The following is a 21422-nucleotide window of genomic DNA, read 5'->3' on the forward strand; positions in this document are numbered from 1 at the left end:
CTAAAAAACATTTTTCTTAAAGTGAACGGTTTTTGAGATATCAGCTCTCAAAGTCGTAAAAAGTATGTCCCCCCCCCTCTATTTTTATAACTACGGGGTATAAAATTCTAAAAAAAATAGAGGTGATGCATGCTAATTAACTCTTTCAACGATTTTTGGTTTGATCAAAGTATCTCTTATAGTTTTTGAGATAGGTTGATTTAACTGTAATATTATATTTGCTGCTACGGAACCCTTTGTGCGCGATTCCGACTCGCACTTGGCCGGTTTTTTTCTATGCAATTCTGTCTGGCTTTTCGTAGGTATAACCTACGATTTGCCATAACAAGCGTTTAAGTTTGTTTCTGTTAAAATCTTACTGTCTTCTGGGATCTCGATGCGGAAGGTGAGTCGGTCGCCGATGCGCACGGTCTCCACCTCGCGCTGCCGGGCGTCCAGGATGCGGATCCTCGGGGGCGGCGCCTCGGGGGCAGCAGTGATCGAGATCATCTCGGGGTCCCTGGCAAACACAGTGTAGCGTTAGCATAACTATCTGACACCTAGGTGATGCGAATAATTTCTTGCCTGGCAAAGTTGACTCATAAATAAACTGTTCGGTAGAAGCACCAGCATTGGGCAGCCACTGCTGTTATACAAATAACTTAATTCCACCCACGACACTTGAAAACGCAGACCAATTTGTTTAGCATAAAAGTATCGTAGTGTATTCCTTCACGCGATCCATTCGACGGCAAATTGGATCGTTATCGACCTTTTACTTATTCATTAATATGACATCGTCGTAGTTTAGAGTGCGCTGCACGTACTTTTCCAGTTCTCGGAGCATGTGAATCTAATTGTTCCGTGTATTCAATGAGGCATCTATATCGGGTCGATGGAATTTTAAATCGATTTATAGATGTGACGGTATGGCGCGGTCGGTCGTCCCACTTGTCACGCCGTCGCCGTCACCCTTATGAATCTTTTATGGGACTCTTCCCAGGTGTATACTGTACAGCGCTTTCGCGCATAAAATAGCGAGTGTATTGCTCACTGACCTGATGGGCACCATTCCAAAGGTGATGTTCTTGGAGCTCATGTCGTATGTGCACTTCACTTTGTAGATCTTGTCCGCTTTGGTCATGACGACGCTGTGGTGTTGAAGTACGACGGTGTTGGAGTACACTCCGGTCTGAAATTCATTGATTTGTTATTTGACCTAGTTAATGAAATACCAATACAGATGTGATTTCCTGCTATTTGGAGTATACCTAGTTTTTGCTAGAATAAATGTTTTATTGAAAATTTCTGTTCTTTGACGATTTGTCGAACTTTGAAAACTCTATATCTATTCTACATTTCTATGTAATGTACTGTATGGCAAAGTTTGTACAGAATTCAACTTACGACGCTCTGCGTGTTGCAGTCCTGGCCGGCCATGGTGAGGTCGAGGCGGAACAAGTCGCTGTTGACCACGTCGATGTTGCACGTCTCGGAGCGGCCCAGCGCGTAGATGCGCCCGTTGAACGGCTTGTTCGTGCGCACTTGGATCGCGATGCGCGTGTCTTTGCAGTGCACTGACACTGGAAATAATGCAACGTTAGTAGAGATGCTCGGTCGATCGAACTACTTTCAATAGAGGAAAAGCCAGTAAGTATCTCCGGCCACGAGGGTTATGGGTTATCCTTACCATCGTAGCAGGTTCCGGTTTTGTCGCAGTTGGCGTCGTTGCGGGTGAGGTTGCTGCTGACGGCGGGGTCCTGCTGGTGGTCGATGGTCACCGGCAGCTCGTTCCCGCTGGCGGGGCTCGCCGGCTCTGTGTAAAACAACAACCAATCAGCACAACTCTTATTGATTTCTAGGCAACGCCGCAAATTACGCTTAATAAACCCGAACAAATGCATGAGTTGAGGCATACATCCCTATTTATAGACAAACGTATGATTAGGTTGCAGCAAATCGGTGCGTGCTGTCCGTGTATCATCATAATCGATACAAGATTGCAGCAGCGCAGCAAAGAACCGACACTTTTTAGTGCGTCGGCTTTCTGCAATTACTAGGCCTAGGTCTAGCCGCGCAAAGCTTACCGCGGTCAGCGATTCTAGATTTTCACACGCATTTGATAACTACTGGTCATTGCCACCGCTCTTACTCCGTACGGGGCTGAACGAATGCAAGCTGTTAAAATCTCATGATGGGTAACCGCTCTTCGATGTTATGCTTATGGCATTAGAACATGCGCAATATTCATGATTAACAGTTCCTAGTTGGACCATTAATTAGCTAACTTCCGTCACAGGCGACGTAACGGTTCTCATAATCTATACTATTTCAGAGCAATATCTACCAACCCGTTAATTGAGATGATTTTGGCTTTGTTAAAAACATAAAATCATTATTTGTTTCTTTTACAACCATTTGTAAAGTGTCAACGTGTTGCCTAGACCGTCTGAGTCTAACCTTCTTTGTAAGTACTACGATTTCGGTAAGTCTGGTCTTAGAACAAAGAGCGGATGACAAAACGGCGATGATCGCATCATGGCAGCTACAATGAGGGATGTACATACCTACCTACCTAGTTGCCTATCCTATAGCTACCTAGGTAGTTGAGCGGAACGTCACCGTGGTCGTGGCGAGGCGGCTCTAATCGATTGCCGCGCCTGCTCTTCTGTGCGAGACACATTCGCAATGAGGAACTGTCATTTGATGCGATCTGAATTGCCGCCGCCGCCAGCAAAAACTGAGCACTTATTGGTTCCTTGTTACAAAAACAACACTTCCACGTATCGCCTAGGCTGATGTGAATGGCACACATTTCGGTTGAAGACCTTTATGTCTCCTTATAGAGGCAGACTCGCCGTCATTAACCTAATAGACATCTCAACTATCTTCTTGAAGTCCATACAAAGCGATATGGACTCGACATTGCGTAATTGTTGCCGTCTAAAAGCAGCTGCTTCTACAGATATAACTAAATAATTTATTGTGTACTAGCTACCTAAACGAGACATTTACATAAGTAAAACAAGCGTGATGATAAATATATATAAAAATATTATTAAAGTATTTTTTAAACTTTTTCAATAATTATTTATCGAAATTTTATCATTAGGCAAGGTAAGTACAATAAAATATTGATTTCCCTATTTTAGTGCGCAATGTCGATGACATCGGGCACCAAGCCGGCACATTTGCAACGCTCCACCGAAGTACAAAAACATTTCTAACAGGTTCCCACGCCTGGCCACGTCTTATCCAGCTATTTTTTACCTAACACTAGACTCTTTGTTGCTTACTAACAAAGCCACTAAAACGATGGTCAATCGAGCTTAAAATCATCCTTCCTCGGCGATTTTTCTTTTTGAGTTTTCCTGGCCGATTACATGACTGAATACATTTTTGATAGCATGGGGTGGTAAAAACGTTGTACATTGCATAACTTATACTGATGTACGGGCATTTGATTGTCGTGTGTCTAGTTTTTGTAGTAAGATAAGTTTATATCATAAGCATATATTATATTTCCATCTGAATAGGTGCAATATATCAGGCAATACTAGAATAAATATTATAATAGGTCTGTTTTTATGTGCTTGGTCCACTATACAAGATGAGTATCATCTTCGGGCCTCGCTCAACAATGGCACATTACATTGCGTTTCGCACAGTCTCTCTCTAAAATAGAAACACTTTTTATTCCACTGCGACCATATTCGGTAAGTAGGTGAACCACCTCTTTTTACCGATCTACGATTGCTATTACAAAAAAAAACATTGTCCAAAGCTCTTCCTGTGGCGCGTTTTTCGTTCGTTTTGTTCAGAATCGTAGAGAATAGGCAGCGTGCCGGTTCACTGAGGTTGTAGGTCGGATGTGGTCTAGCACCAAATTAAGATGATTTATCGATCATGATGATTTCCGTACAATTAAGTATTTATAATCGCAATGATATCGCCCGAAATGAAATAAAATACTTAGGTAATTGTTGTAAATATGTATTGATTTTTGCTTCTGAAGCACAATTAGTAAATGATTCTATTAGATAAATAAGAATTGCCGCTATTAAGCAGGAAACAAAATCTGTTTATCTTTACCGATTCCGCCTCTAGATCTTGATAAATGTGAAGTCTGACCGCCAATCAAAATTCTGTACAAAACCAGACTGTTTGCAAGAGTAACTAGTGTATTAAGAATTGGAATACCTTACAAGCTCACGTCATGTTCTGCTCGTTAGCCAAGTTTGGTAAAAAGTAATAATCCTCCTCGGCTATTGATCTTTCTAACGATAGGAGATGCCAAGTTTTACAGATATCATTTTAGTACATAATATATTTTGTATATAGTGAGTATGTGGCACTTCCTGGGAGAATGACACATTTCCAGCATTGGACGATGGCCTTCCATTGCTCACATATTATACCTTTATTATACCTATGTATTACTTTTTTTCAAGATGATCTTATCACAGAATCTGCTCAGATAGGTATTGCATTACTATTCTTTAATATAATTACAATGATTGCTGTATAAGTACCTACATAGTTATTTTGTATACTACGAGTATCTTATATCGATGAGGAAGCGACACTGTCAGGAGATGGCTCGAGTGTCGTACCTATATGGATATAACGGACCGCATGTGACCTATATGATAATTAAGATTATATCACCGTTAAGGCAGGTTACAAGAGGCACCTTATTAAATGCCTTATTAGGACTATAAGTTTTCTCATCGTTATCAACTAACACTACTTAGGTATTTTAAGTGATTCTGGAACGACAGCGTTACGTAACTTAAGAAAAACTTAACATACCTATGTAACTTTGTATCGGTGGCACACAAAAAGCTGATCCGAGGTGTTGATTTTCAGCAAACTTGTAAAAGTCATAATATCTCCAAAACTATCGACTTTTTCCATAGAATAACGAGACTAGGACTTATACTTGTTATTCTATGCTTTTTACTAAAGTCACATTGCAATATTCTGGTTACTCCTGTAGACGTGTACTTTTGGACGCCCTGTTTATAACAATATAAATATAATAATAAATTATAATATCAAGAGAGATCCAACACAAATTTTATTGTCACTTCTAAATTTACTTCGTAAAAACGCAAAAAAAAAGAAAACAAACGTCTTGTCTGTATAACCATGAGAGTTAACGATGAAAAAATAAATCATATCTTCTTTCTGTGCGGCCTTATCTGACCTCCATCTCATTAACCCAAGTTAATGGACGTGAACCTAGGTCTAATAAAAGCTGAGGCATCCTTTTAATTATGGCCGAGTATGATGTGATGTCGCGATGACGTCGCGGGCGACGACCCGCGCGCGCGCAAGGCCGGGCAAGGCCGTTACCCGCTAGTTATAAACCGGCATATGGACTATTACTTAATGATTAGTTGGGCGCCGACTACGCCGTGTTTCGCCATTTATTTTAAACTTGCAGTTTGTTAGTTGGCGCCATGAGGTGAACGCAAAGGGTATCGATCGATCGATGGGTCAGGTCTAACTCGAAGACCTCGGCTTTGCATTTGCGAAATAATCTTGATCTAGAATGACGACATAGTTCATTATGTTTGCTTAATTAATTAATCGAATCAGTGTTAACTTTCATTCTGTCTATTCATATAATGTTACGATCCTCCTGTCTGCCTGCTACATAGTAGACGGACAAGTCTTTTCCTACATGATTTAATAACTTGGGCTATTTACGTTCCAAGGATAGTAACGGAAGAGCAAACAGTTAGAAATATGCAGATATAACTGCAAGGAAATTCAGATTACCGTTCAGCATTCCGCCTACGTTGAACTTGTTGCAATAGTCGAGATAACCGACCGGCGCGTCCGCCGGCCGCGCCTCTGTCGGCCACTACGCGGCAGTGCTGGCAGTGACGACAGTGTACTGTACTGTGGCCTGTAGTGATTGATATCGTTTCAATTATCTACAATTTAGGGCCGTGGCACGCCGCAGCGAATCTCGCGGGCGGGCGCCGGAAAAAAACGCCTTTCAATTTGTGTATGGCGACCGTTAGCGCACGCACGAGCGCCGCGGCTTCTAGCTTACAGACTTTTTGCACTTGAATGCACCGCCGCCGCCGCCGTGACGCGGCCTATTTATACCGCACTGGACTGAATTAACTTATCGAGTAACCCTACGATACTGAGATCTAAAATTATACTTATGTACTTCAAATTTGTAAGATCACAGCAATCATCAAAGTTATTTTGAACCGAACCAATCTAAATTCTGAAGAGTTTTAACAAATAATAAGCAATTATTCATGGCTAGAACTTATTTGCATTTTTCTTTTATTTGCTAATCTATTATTAGATCAAGCCTACCTATGGTTTGCAATCACGATATGAATGGTTGAGGTTAATTACGATACCCATAATGGTCCAGTAAGGGAATAGATTGAATTTTCTCGTAACGGTATCCGCGTAAGAGGTTGTTTGTACAGTTGATTATTTTCCTTCATTTGGCGAACAAGGTTGGTAGCTGATGGTAATCTTAATGCCGTGGCTGCGGGCGCACGTAATGGAGTAGCTGGCATCCTGCGCGGTTATAGCGCAGTCGCAGCCGCGCGCTCGCAGACCACATCTCATAACTAGATGTAATCACTGATTCATACAGACGGCGGCGTCATCACTGCCGTAATAGTCCGCACCTGTTTGAAACTGATCTATTACTCTATATACGGCTATCCTTGGAAAAAGCCACCGTAATTACATGACATATAATACGGTATACAGAGAGGCCTAATCATTGAACATTACCAAGGAACAGATAGCAGTCATCGATAACCGCCTTAATAGGGATAGTATAGTGGTCTAGCGGAGCATACCCGGTGCCTGAAATAAATACTGATCGATGCAGCACGTTCCGCACCACTTTGCCCCGAGAGGCGTGGGAGCTGAGCGAGGCATAGCAGAAATGAGCACATGGTACTTTGTCCAGCATTGTTATTCAACTCGCTTAAAAATTCATAACCAAGTACAAAGCTTGAATGTCGTTAGGTATGTCGTTTTTATGTTAACACATTAGCGCCACTAAAATGATACCCACTGCCGCAACCAAATTAAATGTCCGTTCGGTGTCCTTGTCATTATCATTTCAGCTGGAGAATGCGTGGCGGCCGCGAGTATCCGTGTTGAATTGTAAAAGCGTTTTTTGCATCGGAGAAATGGCTGTTTCCCTGAATGTTGGCGGCGGCGAGGGCCAGGCTAATGCGTCTGCAATCGGTTACAGTGAGGTGCCTGCGTGACCCGCCCCTCGTGAGATATTGCTGCAGCCGACGCTACATTACCACAATGAGAATACAACATGTAAATGACACTGGAAAATGCATAACTACGCGCATTGATGTGTGCGCCGTTGAACGCGGGCTTAAAACCCATGTTTATTATCTTCGCTTTTCATGACAGGTTTCTTACTTCCTGATCTTAATGCTTGTTTATTTTCTGGTAACAGTTATGTTATGGAAGAATTACATATAATTGGGTTACATGCAAAATTTAAATCAGATTTATGATAATTAAATATGGCGTGAATAGTGCAGCAATTAAAACGGGTTTATTCGTAAGTAAGTAATCAAGCTACCGAACTTTACTCGACTGAAGCAGTTACGAATAACGTTCACAGCAATCTGTTACATGGTTAAGTCTCATCTCATAGTTAAATCAGTTACAAAAACCTAGCTTTATTGTAAAACGCATGGACAATGTTTTCTCACAGTGCTTTGTGAGAAATTAATAAACCGCTAAAGAGGACTGAGAATGAAGTAAACTTCCGTTGCTGCGGTATGCGCCGCGCTGCTGATGGTTGTGATTATATCGGTACAGTTTGTTTTAACTTAATTATAATTGGCTTTCATCGATGTTACGTTAAGTGTGAAGTTGTATATTTGTACGAGTGCGTTTATGTGATGCAATGATGCGCGTGAGTGCAGCTCACATGTTCCATGGTCCCACTTCCAAACATTAGATACAATTATATTTAAAAAACATTGTTTTGCCGTTTTAAACTTTGTATTTTTCAGAGCGTCTGAATAGAATAAATCAGATAAGAAAGCACATTTGGGTTGTTTAGACAACACAGTTTCGCTACAATACTATCTAACCGGAGGTTGGAGGTAAATACGGTGGGCACAATAAAAACCACCGATGCATGTTCGCACGCTGCCATTATCCCATATTCGGTTTCTAGTTCAAACAGCACAGGTCGGGCTTGGCTCGTACAGCCAAGTGAGAAGGTCAAAACAATCGCAGCACCTCGGGTTAAGAATGGTGTAAGCAGTTTGTGAGCAGGGGGGTCACTCTCTATGATGAAAAACGCAGTTTCGCAGCGCTACTGCGCGAGCCCCGACGATGGCACGACAGCTCTCGTTCGTTTGTTTTTCGTCAGTACGAGTATAGAGTAACCCTCCAGTTCCCCGCGCCGGTGGGCCCGTTACCCGCGGACCACCGGCGCCACCGACGTTGCGTTGTGCAATTTGAGCCGGCGACGACGGATGAGATGAGCCGCTGGTGCGACACCAATAGTTACGTTGTCATCGACTTTACCGATCACTACCCGTTGGCAGCCGTAACAAATCAATGCTCGTCCAAAATAAACGGAGCAGTAATTAAATAAGCACCGTTCTGTTCGTTTACAAAACAACTAAAAACGTTTGGTGAAATTCAGGAGACATATAAAGGTGCATTCATAGCTTCCGCGCTTCTTATCAATGAAATGAATCGTTCATTATTATGTCGCTGCGGCACTTTTATTCAATAAACGCACGTCCGTCATAACAAGAAAGAAGCTGAGCATTAATGTGAGGAACAGATAGTTGACATTTTTAGTTGTCGACGTGGGGCAGTAACTGTACCGGAGATTGCTCGGGGTAAAAAGTGCGAAGCTCACGAGCGGGCGGCAGCCGGATGCCCCGCGCGCCGCGTCGCACACATATCTACCCATATTCACACACATGTAATCTCTTTGTATGTTTTCCGCATGCTCAAGAGCATCACTTATATGCCGCAACTTTCAAGTTCGCTAGAATAAAATAAACACAGTTGTTATTCAACTAAGAAAGGCAGAGGCATGGGCAGGAATGGAAAATATTATCATATGTATGTATGAGTATCTACATTTTAGCTAGACGCTCTGCTATTAAAATTCATAACAACCTACATCCTAGTATTCACCGCCTAAGGAAAAGAATGTAATGTCATACCTATGTACTTAGTTGTAATGCAAAGTGGCGTCACGTTACTTATATTCTAAGAACTGTATAAGATTTGCGAAGCGGCTACAATGAGTTATGTTAATTATTCGGCCAGCGCCATTTACCATGGCGTCGGGATAGTTTACTGGCCTTTTGGTAAAGACTGAAGAGCTGTAAGCGAAAAGCAATCAATTCCTAGCTAATAGGAGTTTCGAGGGCGATCATTACGGCTCGCATTGCAGCGGGCAGATTGTGCCGATATTGCACGATCACCACAGAATGGACCCAATAAATCCATAATCGCTGACTTCCGCGATTATTTTACCTCTCGTTCCGAGATAAATGTCGCTTAAAGATACTTTATTGATATTTTACTCTCGTAATAACATCACAAATCATCTAAGTTGAGAGCGACCATCTCATCCACAGGATTCCTTCCGCTCTTAGTTATTTCAATAACAAAAAAACAATATTAGGCGCCATTATCGTGGATTTTACTCAAATTAACGCCTTTATTGATTTTATAACTGATTAACAGAATTCTCACCCAAATAACTATGTTATTTACATAAATTATGGCCTCGCCTATCTTGCGCAGGGCCTGCTATTATTGATTTAGGTCCTGTATTATTTTCCCATTATATTGTATGAAGTGGTTGCTGTGTTGCATTCATTATTTGAATAAAAAGTAAATGTCAGTACAGTGGCGGCAGTCAACAGTTTTTTAGAGATCGCTTATTTCGTTTATTACTAAATTGCGAGGGAGATAATTGTAATGAATGATTTATGGGTGGCATGTAGGCAACATACTGATCGTAATGACTCTATCATCAACAAAACGTCCTAGAGGTTCCCACGGAACAGCACGGTGAACCTTCCACAACTAACTTTATAGAGCGTAATTGTTTACTAAACCCATGTGAAATAACCTTTAGAATTCGATTTTAGGTGCTTCGACGTCAGTAAATGCTGTAATACATACTATGTATTAGGTTTGAGTAGTGTTGACACCATATATTTTGCTACCAAATTGTGACTACCGACCTACACAATATATCATCATATAATTAACAACCGACAGTCACCGTTTTACAAAGCAACAAAAGTACTCACTCTCGCAGAAGTTCTCGAAGTACCGTCCGATCGGCTCGCCATCATCGATCAGCGGGCGCTCCGCGTTCAGGTAGGCCGAGGGTCCGTCGGGCAGCGTGTGGTGGTCCAGGTGGTACAGGCGGCAGTTGTAGGCGGCCGAGTGGGGGGCTCCCAGGTACAGGAAGGAGCGGCACAGGAACTCCGACTCGATCTCGCACGCGAGCCGGCACGCCGCCTCCGATGTCACCTGGTTTGAGCGATTGGTTTTTGTTTTTGTGTTGAATGAACTTGCATAGTAATTTAATTGTAGAGATGGTTATTTGCAAATCGACATACCTCCTAAAGGACAAAGTGGATGGCCATTTATAATCTTTAATCAAATTTTAATTCTTCTTCTTCTTATCGTGTCGACGACAAACAAAGTCGCTAAATAAGACATGCATGAGAAACGGATTTTAATTGATATCAATACATAGCGATACAATTAAAGTATTTTACATAAAAAGATACCTAGGTAGGTAACATCTTTTAGCTAGGGGTGTGAGGGATTAGCCATTAGTATATTTCTCACTGCACATTGCACAATACATTACACGAGAATTTACATCGTTTCAAAATGTAACGTGTTTGAACTTTATTTTACTATGCATGTCAGCCTATGCTCACGACTGTAATCCCCAAAGGGTAGTCAAAGTTTACTATTGCAAAACTAAGATTATTGGAGTAAGTATTATTATATGCAGAATTAATTGCTTGTGGTTCAGTAAACACTGGTGAGTGCAACTATTGAGTACAATTACATTGAATGACGGACATCGGTCACGGCACGCACCGGCGGTAAACTCATATTAATAACCGTGAACCACACAAATGAATTTAATAATCAAGTCATGACGTTACAAAACGGCGCCCACACAGAATATCTATTATGAATTTATGAACTTATAAACATGAAAAAGAACAATTTAAACTTTAAAATAAGAGTACCGAGTATTTCCATTTAAATAGCTGACATCGCCTTGTCTCATCAAGGCCTCTTTCAACGTTTCAACTTTTTGTTCCAACTAGTTCAAACATCGTTCTTCATACCCCATTTATTATTCAATCAACTTTCTTCAAGTAAAGTCTATTAAAGTTCATGAAATTGTAAGGGACAGCACCATAAAATTCTTATTTATTCTTTTGCCTACGAATAAACTATGAGAAACTCTATAAAAGGCGTCGTACGTAGCCATGTTTTGATTAGTTGCACATTCAGAATAATGTTCGTTATTATTTTGAGAGCAACACGACATTAACAAGATTGAATTCTTGAAGGAATGGGTTTTTGTGCACATCCCAAGCTAAATTCATAAAAAGAAATATTTTTGCAGTCGTTAAAATAATAAGCGAGAATTCTGCATTTATAAACAGTGTTTTAGGTATTTGTAATATGTAGATGTAGCTATGGATGGACACAACTTCTACATAGTAATAAAAAAGCTTCCGAGTTGTAGGTATTACCCGAAATTCCCTACAACTACATTTTGGTACCTACTTATTATGTGTGACCCTGTTATGAATTAAATACCTATAGGTATACGCTGTAGAATTTTTGTCTTTTCTTAGATATTATATTACAAAATACCAAGGGTAATATTTTTGGTGGCGTAATTACCAGGGCAATGGGTCCTTATATTCTAAAACAAACAGTTTAACATGTCACTAACCTGCAGCTCCTTATCAGTGTAGTAGTGCAGCCCTGCGTACTGCGCCACCTTGTCCTCGGCCACGCCGACGCGGGGCGCCGTGAACACTCGCTGCCCCTTGCACGCCTGCCCCGCCTTCAGGCACAGGTTCTGCACGACCACACACAGCCTCATTACAACAAATACGGATAAATCCGACAATTTACACAAACTGTTCTAGGAACGAACGGGCGAGGAGCTAACTGCGGCTGCAAGTGTTGAGGAAATGGGTGGTGCGTGTTGTAGCGGTACTGTGACGTCATTGTTACAGGATGACAGCTTGGCAGAACAACAGATGGTGTATTCATATTCATTCAGTCTGCAAGTTACCTAGGTTTATAGTTACTTAGTTCCATGATGTATAGGTTTACCTTCTCATCCAAAATGACAGTGAATGTATAGAGCTGTGATACAGAGGTAGAATCTATGTAAAATATAGCTGATTTAATTTTGAAAAGCTTTATCATCTACTTTTACTCATCATACACTTCTATCTGTATCTTTTCCATATAACATTCACTTTTGATATTTGTTTGCTTCATCTTGCATCTAATAGCTTGCCAAAACGGAATTTGGCCAAAACAGAAGAGTTCAATAAACTAAAGCCACGACCACGATCAACATAATTTACCTAACATTGCAAGTATAATGCCGGGTTTCCGCCCACTCGGTTTACCACATAAGGTGAATGAATGGCCACTGTGATGTCCTTTAAGATGGAAGATTAAGGTCAATGTTGACTACACTCGTCGCAAAATACTTCACGTTTCCAAATAATATTTGGGTTAACGACATTTGACGGACCAAAATTCCTAATTTGGAATGTACGACAGTGAATATTTTAGTAGAAAGAAAGTCAATATAGACCATCTGTGTAACCCACAACCCACCAGCTTTCAGCACTTGCAGACAACAATGGAAGAGAAAACAAAAGATAAGTAAACATTTTTGTTTATTTCTAGGGTAATGTCACATTATCGTCTGGTCACTTTTGTCACCTTTTGTTTTAGATAGAGGTTTCCACGAGGTTTCAGAAAGTGTTGTTTTACTGTAAAACTTTTCGATTGGTGATTTTTCTCTACATGCATATTTTTTTCAGTACTGATCCTAAAATATGACATTTAACTGTGGACGGCCGAAGACAGCCCACGTTCCTGTAACCTCTGTTGTACACCGCACACCTCAGGAGAGGTCTAGCGTCTTGCTAGGAGGTCTAGCGGTAGACGCTTATCAGCTGTTGATATATAAATATGACATGCGGTAAAATATTAAAAGATGTACAGTGCCACAAACTTATCTGTTCCGGTGAGAGCGAACTAAATTGATCCATATCTCGTAACTTACTAATGAATTATATATTGATATAGATTAGATGGGTTTATTGAAATCACATGAGCGAATTACCACTACTGGCAAACTTAAAATCTTATAGAATGAAGAAATATTACACATTTACGTGAGCTGTCACCGGAACAGATAAGTTTGTGGCACTGTATGTAGTTAGTAGTAGTAACATACCTCGAAGTAGTCGGTGCCGGGCGTGTCAACGAGCTGCACGAAGTGCTGCGCGGTGCGGCGGTCCGAGTCGCTGAGCGCGCAGCGCATGGACCCGTACTCGTACTCCGCCGACCGGCACGGGAACCGCTTCTGCACACACCACCACCATTAGCCAAACATTCCACAAGCTTGTTCGCTATTTAACCATCTCCCAAAGGAGATAATTAGCAGCAAATACGGAGAGACACGTCATTAAGAGGCTGCAACACGTGAACACGCGTTCAATGGCTCCGACACTCACGTCCGCAAACGTGGGAATACGAAACACTCCCGTCTCGGAAGAACATTGAATTCAATGGCAAAATGTGTTATGGGTAAAACCTAGCCATTCACTATTCACAAAGGAGCTGCAGCATTTAGTATCGTTTGATATTCAGCACAGTTAGGTGTGCCTCGCGGCCGTTACGGCAGCACGATCACATCAACCACTCCACAATAAAGCTTTAACTCAAAATTGGAACAAACTCATAAAGCATACCTGAATACGGAGCAGTGCTTATCGCTTTACCATTTACAGCCGAAAATAAACCTTAACGTGAACACTGTAAGCGGTCCGCGAGATTCAAGTTCAAGTACCTTCATGACTCAAGTAGGAAGTGTCTGGCCAGCTTTGAGAATATTACTGGCTGTCATGTCACTGTGCAAAACATTTAGCTATTAAATGCTCACAGTACAAAACGCTTAAGAATTATAAAAGCGTGCAATGCTATTATGATTCTCATCATAAACGCTTCAAGCATTCTTGTACTCCGTAAAACCTTTCTCATAACCATTTTACTGCAAGTATATTAAAGGTGTTTTAATCATGAATAATAAAGCTTGTATGGGTTTCATTATTTATAACAAATACCTAACTAAGCATTTATAGTAGTGTAGTATTAAGACGAGCATGTTACCTCATTGAGGCAGGCGGCGAGGCAGGTCTCCTTGGTGGAGGTGTAGATGATGGTGTTGTCGAGCCCGCGCAGCGCCTTGCCCGGCACGCGCTCGAAGGCCCACGGCCGCAGACACACGCTCTCCGTGCGCACCTGCAGCTTCACCATGTAGTACGTGTTCACTGCTCGCTGCAACAAAAAACACACAGTTGAAAACCATACACGACCCGCAATGCACTTAAAACAAATCCACTTGTAAGTAAAGTGGTAAACACGACCATTTCCATAATTGTACCATTTCACGGATAGATGCAATCGCCATTATCTCTCTCGGCAGTTCATTAACATAGGAAATCGATCGGCTATCAAAACAATCGTATACGTATGTACTAGTAGCATCGTTCAGCATCGTTTATTTATCGTCGCGACCGTTCATTAGGCCTGAAAGCGATAAAGCATTCGCGCGGTGCTGTAGGTAGGTACACTCTACATCCATAAGTTACTTTGGAGTTGTGTTGCCATGGTGCAATGCTCTACAAAATTATACCCAAACTCTTCGCCTTAGGATTTCTAGTGGTTCTACAATTCAGAAAATTCAGGAGACATCTTAAAGTGAACCAGAAGGAATATAGTACGAACAGCTAGAGCCACAATGAAGCTGGCTCCATTCGATGGCTGACCGACTTAATCTGGATTGTTAATACGAATCTCGGCATCGGCCCGGCTAATTGGCAGTATCGGGAATGCCGGTCGCTATCTAATGAGAGATTTATTTCCCTATTACAAGTACTTTATCGGAATTTGCGTGCCTATAAGGAATAAACTACCGGGAAAACGCTGTTTTTCACGTCTTTTTGTTGCTTTATTTTGAAATGCAAATGAGATGAAGATGGATTGGTTAAGATAGGGTACTTCTCTTGGAACTGCATCGGTATGTACTAATATATATTATGTATTTTTCAATTCACACGTCAACATATTTGTCACTTATAAGCCGCACGATTAAAAAATCACTGTGTGCAACTTAATTTAACCTTTTCACCAGACGTCAACGACATCCCAATTACCGGTATAACGTGCTTATTTTTATGGCTGATGCGCATGCGCGCTATAAAGTGTTCTAAACATAATGTCCACAAGCCACTTTGACCAAAGTTTACCGGTGGAATATAAATATCCCAGACACGATCTTAGGCACGTTCTATGTAGGTTCTTACTTGTTAAGGCACAATGTATAGTGTCCACCTGAATATACCTGGCTTAGAGCGGGTTAGCCCGTGGCACTTGCATGCAGAGATCGCCGCGATAGCAGGAGACCAGCACCACATGATACTTTGTATTGTTCGTAAAATAGCTTAGTTTGTATTATTATTTTGTTAGACGAAATAAACTATCGTTAATAGGTAGGTATTACGTAGACGTTCTTTAGTAATAGTAGATAAATGAGGAAACAACGGCTAACTATAACCAACGTTTTAAAATAATTATAACGCAGCTAATGTTTAAATATATTAACAAAACTGTTAATTCTTATAATTACTAAATATAATTAATATAAAATACCAAATTATGCGAAGGCATTGTTTCCTTTCTATTATGTGTGTAAAAAAACATACTTTCCATTGTTTGTCCTATAACTGAATTCACTTAGTACTTATTTAGAATTAATACAGCAAAACATATGAAACGAAACTTGTCTTGTTTGTTTGGATGTGTAGTACATGTACCTATCAGCAGCAAGCTATGTTGTTGTCGTGTTAGATCGCGGCGTGTTGCACTCCGGCCCAGCAACAGACCCCATATATCACGTCGCGGCATCTCAGATGCTTGTACTGATCACATTAGCTACAAGCTAAGGCTAAAACCTATATTTACATCTATATTGTGTGCGGTAATTCTCCGTTATTACGTGGCCCTTTATAAGTAACGGCGACTGATAATTTTCCGAAAGATAATGTGCATTTTGTGCTCGAACGATGTTTTATGGACTCTATCATTTTCCCTTCATAGTAGAGTCGGGGTCACACGGCGCACTATAGTACACGTAGGGCCTTAATTCGCTAATGAAACTAGTTTGTGTCATTTTATTGGATGCCATTTACTTTATTTACATTACGTGAAATAGGGTGTGAAAATATGTTTTATCCGTAGCTTGATATGACATGTGTCGATTATAAAATCACGTTAGACATACCTGTGGCGTAGCATTCGGATTGTTAGCTTGAGTGTCGTTCTGCAGAAGACATCTTGTTTCTTGCACTGGCGTCAAAGGGTTGAGGACGAAACTGCAACAAAATAACATAGTCACTTTTAAATTAACGTAAATTTAATATAGCACCGTACTAACAATATTTTTCTAAAAATACCAATGCTGATGCGATAAAATATAACCCCTCAGTAAAATAAAATTATCAGCCGGATATTGCCAGCCAGTCCTGAGATTGCTCTCCCTATAATAAAGTAAACACATAACTTTTCTAATCTCCTGTACGATTAATTACCCAGTACAAATCGTCTAGCCCACAGAAGCCAGCTGGCCACGATTCTCGTTTGTTCTCAGCGTGCTCATTTAAATATGGTAAAGAAGTAGCAATCATATCACAACCTACTACATGATTTACAACTTTACTTTATATGCGAAAAGATAATGAACTTCTGAATAACAGTTATTATATTAGTGTTGTTCAGTCGCCGTCTGTGTTTTCATTTATTGATTTTCTTAACAACTTCCTGTTACATCATACATTTTATTATAAAAATATGATTTTTAATTAAAATCAGAGGCATAAAAATAACAGTAGGTTTTATATGTATGATTAAGCAAACTACAGTTTAGCATAAAGTTCATATCGGCACGTATTTCTATTTCTAATTAAATGCAAGTATACTTTTCAAACCAAGATATACTGTTTATGAAAATTTACTCGTCTTTGCGAAGGCAACGGAAAAGTATTGAATCAGGTATACACTACACAACATGTTTATTAAATGACTGAAAAAGATCGACGCTTATTAATCTTATTATGGTCACTGGATGTCTAATTGATGTGGGGGCGTCGCGGCTGGCATCGTAATTGTTAGGTCATCGCCGCGCAGGAAATAGATCCTTCGACCATCAATAATGCTGTGAGTTAATCGCTGGCAGATCCAATATTACATGCTTCATTTGTTAGAAGAGTTGGTTACATGTGCCAGCATCTCATTATATGTATATTTTTTGTTTCAAGTAAGTTGTGTTTCAAAGGCACCGATACGGACTAATCTCATTATGTTAACCTGGATAAATGTGGTATACTTTAACCACATACGAAAGTCTGCACGCAGTCAAAGATTTGTATCATCGTTTATCAACATTCCGCGAAGGACGCCTCACGAGCGTGAAGAGAATTTGTACAGATTGCGCGGAGCTTGCTCGTGATGGTACATAAATCGCTTTCTTTGGCGCGCGGCGGTCGCGGCTAACAGTAGTAGAAGGTGACAAGTGTGTTACGTTAACACATCACCGCGCAGATCGGCTCAATTTGCATTGCGGTTTCGATGCAGCTCGCCGACTTCTGCTGAGCAATTCGAAACGTCAGTCGACCCAGAAAGATTTGTTACTACGCTTTCTTTGGCGCCGGTTGCAGGCCATACTAAACACTTAAATGCATGTTTAATGTTCCCGATTAAAGTTGACATGTTACATTGACAAATTACCAAGACCGTGCGGATTACCACTGAGACCACTCTTCTGTTACAATAACGGATAAGGCTGAGGTTCACGAAGCAAAATAGTAAAATTTACACTGTTCTGACCACCTCGTCTGCACCGAATTACTGTAAACTAAGTCGTATACCTATATCGAAATAGCAGACTTGAAATTGCTAATAAATTCTATTGCCACCTGCAAAACCTCTTATATGTGGCTTATCAGTGTAATAAAAATAAACTGTCATATGTTTTAGATTGAAACATAACAGTTAAATTCATAAACATGTCCTGAATTATACTTATTAAATGCAAATTAAGTGCTTTATTGAAAAAAGTCATCAAGAGTCAGTCTACTGATGGATACGTTGGCATTCCGTGATCGTTTCAGCCTAACACTTTTCCTATCAAGTGTACACAGGAATGGAGGTGACATAGAGACGTGGTGGCGATACTTGCAAGTAACGGAGCAGTCGGAGCGGTTTACCGTTTGTGGACATTTTAATGTCTTATTATAAAGCAGCTTTGAGGCGTGAATGCGGTGGACAAGCTCTTTGCTTTATTACTATCAGACCAACAATCGGGGTTAGCCGAGATTTGTAAGCGGCGGAGCAAGCGCTGTTTGCTTATTCGGGGTGAATTCATAAGCGAAGCAAAGGTCATCGGGATGTCTGCAGGGCGGCGGCGGCGGCGGCGGCGTGCCCGTGCCCGTATCATGTACCATAGATTTGTTGGAATGCTGTCGTGGGCTGTAAACTCAAGAGTCCGTGCAAATGGCACTCGTATCTTCTATTGTTCTGGGCAGTTATGAATACTTATGGAAACGTATGTATGGTTCAGCGACATTTCTCAGTAGTAACCTACTTCCTGCATGCTGATTCGTGCATCAAAATATGCTAGTCTCATGTGTTCTTCTCTTATATTCTAATATTGAATATCATCATCATCATGAGGCAATAATTGTCCGCTGGACCGTTCGTAACACTCTAAGTATTTTCTCCTACCACGCCTATTAGCTAGATCTCTTAGTCGTCAGCCCACCAGCTGAAAGGCGTCCCACGCTACGTTTGCAATACTTACCTTAGTTCTCTGACATATCATCTCATTTGTATCCTTCATAGGAACCCCAATGAACGCTAAGTATTGCTCTGGCAATATGCCATGAGCGACTAATCCATATAAACTAACAAACTGTATATTGTACGAACACGGTGTAGGCACTTAAGCCATAGTTAATACTATGTGCTGTACGTTAACTTTAGTAAATATTATCTCTATAATCTATAAATTAATCTTTAAGTCACCCACAGTATTGGAATGCCTGAGTACCGTTTGATTACAAATATGCAAATGATTAATGTTTTAGTAAAGCCCTTAAAGTAATCATAGCAATGCGTTTCGATTTCACAAGTACAATAATAAATCTTCTCGATCTCATTTGGTATTAAAGGTTGTAATTAAAGTTTACTATTATGCATCTGCTGATCAACATTTCACCTACATTCGGAGATTGTAATCTTTGAAATTCGAAAAGTATTTTTATATTACCTTACTTATTTTATTTAAAAGATGTAAGTGAAATAAGAAATTTATTTAGAAGTTTATTTATAGCCTAAAGTTAGCAATAAATTATAGAGGTATTTATTATATTACCCTGGTGGCATTAATAAGTCCTAGTAGAGAGAAAGTTAAGTAGCACTTTAAAACGGCCTTGATGCACTATCATGTGACCTAAACCTGCATACGGTGATTTATTTACATTGCCTATTAAATATTAAATAGCTTCCCTGGTTTCCACCTTGTAATAAATTGTTTATTTAGCGGCGATCTATCGATCAGTTTGTGGTGAAAATCATGTGTAAACTACTGCTAGTGATTAATGTTGGCCGGGTGATGGATGGGGCGGCGGCGGAATGTTTTGTCTGTCGGACACGTCGGACAGTGCGTACTGAGGAAGTGTTAAGTGTTCATACCCACGCGTAAATAAAGATAGAGAAGATAATAATTGTGATGCTGATTACTATTTACTATGATTAGGTAGGTACATATAACTGAGATTTTTTGGGGTAATTAAATTTCAAATGAAGTAGTTATAATTAGCGACAAATAAGCAGTATTTGTCGCTAATTATAACTACTTCCTTACCACGTAGGTATGTGCTCTGCGTAAATATGTGTAATAGTAAGGTGCATGTGTATAAGGTGCGTTCGAGGGATCATGTTAATCGAGATGATTTTCGATAAATGCTCACAGAAAGCAGATTGAATTACTGTTACATTGACAATTACTGTTAACCACACAGTTAGAAATGTTAGAATAGATAAACCGATCATCTGACAATCAAAGAATTAGATAAGATCCGCGATGGTTATAGCCATGAGAAATTCAGATATTTAATAATAGGGGTTTGATTGGCACAAGTGGTATAGATCGGAGATGTAAGGACGATCGCTTCGATATCGCTAACAATGATCCGGTGGCTGCTGGCGGTGCGCGCGAACAGTTAGCAATCCCATTCTTTTGTCAGTCGCTGTTTCTTCAGCTGATTGAGCCGAGATACGGCGTGTTAGCACAATGCTAGATTACCGCGGGAAAGTTCCGACTTCTACAATTAAATTGAATATCGAATGATTTTTGATCGATCCCGTTTGAATTGCCCTATTGGAATCTCGAGTGTGTGAATACTGTTACGTGATTCCCTCGAGGTAAACACTATTATGTTTTTGCGAATCTTTTGCTAAGCCACCGCGCCGCACCTTAAGAATTATACTAAATCATGGAAACGGTTTACTTTAATGTAGAAGATTCGTATTTAACGGTATCATTGATTGAAATTTGCCATGAAATCTGTACCTGCGGGTACTACGTAACTCAATGTCGGACGAATGTGGAGCACATCGGCAAATTGTATTAATAAATTAAATATTAAGTTCTAAACCGCGGACAACCGTGAAACAGTCATGTCGTAGTGGTTTGCGGGCAATAATCTATTGGGACGCATATACATGCGATCACTTTTACTGTTATCCAATTTGGAGCGCGGTGTTGGTTTCCTCGTTTACCGTGTTTGTGGCGGTCTCACTGCACTCTCTGTTACATACTCATTGTTATTAGCTCGGCCATGCCGGTGGAATGCCGAGCGATGTGCGGCAGGCTGACACACATTCCGCACCAACCTCCGCTCCTCCTCCAGATGCGATACACTAGAGTTTGTGTTGTGGAAATCATAATCGACTCACTAACAACAAAGCTTTTTAACTATATAATTTTTCTGACAGGCCTATTAACATAG

The 21422-nt window shown here is 40.5% G+C and overlaps 1 protein-coding gene across 2 annotated transcripts in view; it reads right to left on the reverse strand.

The window, feature by feature from the left end:
- The window catches only part of LOC105398383, a 56466-nt gene that overhangs the window by 2459 nt on the left and 32585 nt on the right, over window positions 1-21422 (reverse strand). For both annotated transcript variants that reach the window (XM_048626134.1, XM_048626133.1), the window contains 9 exons: window positions 16637-16727; window positions 14464-14631; window positions 13529-13657; window positions 11993-12121; window positions 10305-10530; window positions 1670-1795; window positions 1387-1562; window positions 1038-1171; window positions 360-499 (listed from right to left, as the gene is read on the reverse strand). In XM_048626134.1, coding sequence (XP_048482091.1) covers window positions 360-499; window positions 1038-1171; window positions 1387-1562; window positions 1670-1795; window positions 10305-10530; window positions 11993-12121; window positions 13529-13657; window positions 14464-14631; window positions 16637-16727 — 1319 coding nt within the window. The remainder of the gene's footprint in view (window positions 1-359; window positions 500-1037; window positions 1172-1386; window positions 1563-1669; window positions 1796-10304; window positions 10531-11992; window positions 12122-13528; window positions 13658-14463; window positions 14632-16636; window positions 16728-21422) is intronic.

The sequence above is a fragment of the Plutella xylostella genome, chromosome 15 (genome assembly GCF_932276165.1).
Source record: "Plutella xylostella chromosome 15, ilPluXylo3.1, whole genome shotgun sequence".
Taxonomy (NCBI): Eukaryota; Metazoa; Arthropoda; class Insecta; order Lepidoptera; family Plutellidae; genus Plutella; species Plutella xylostella.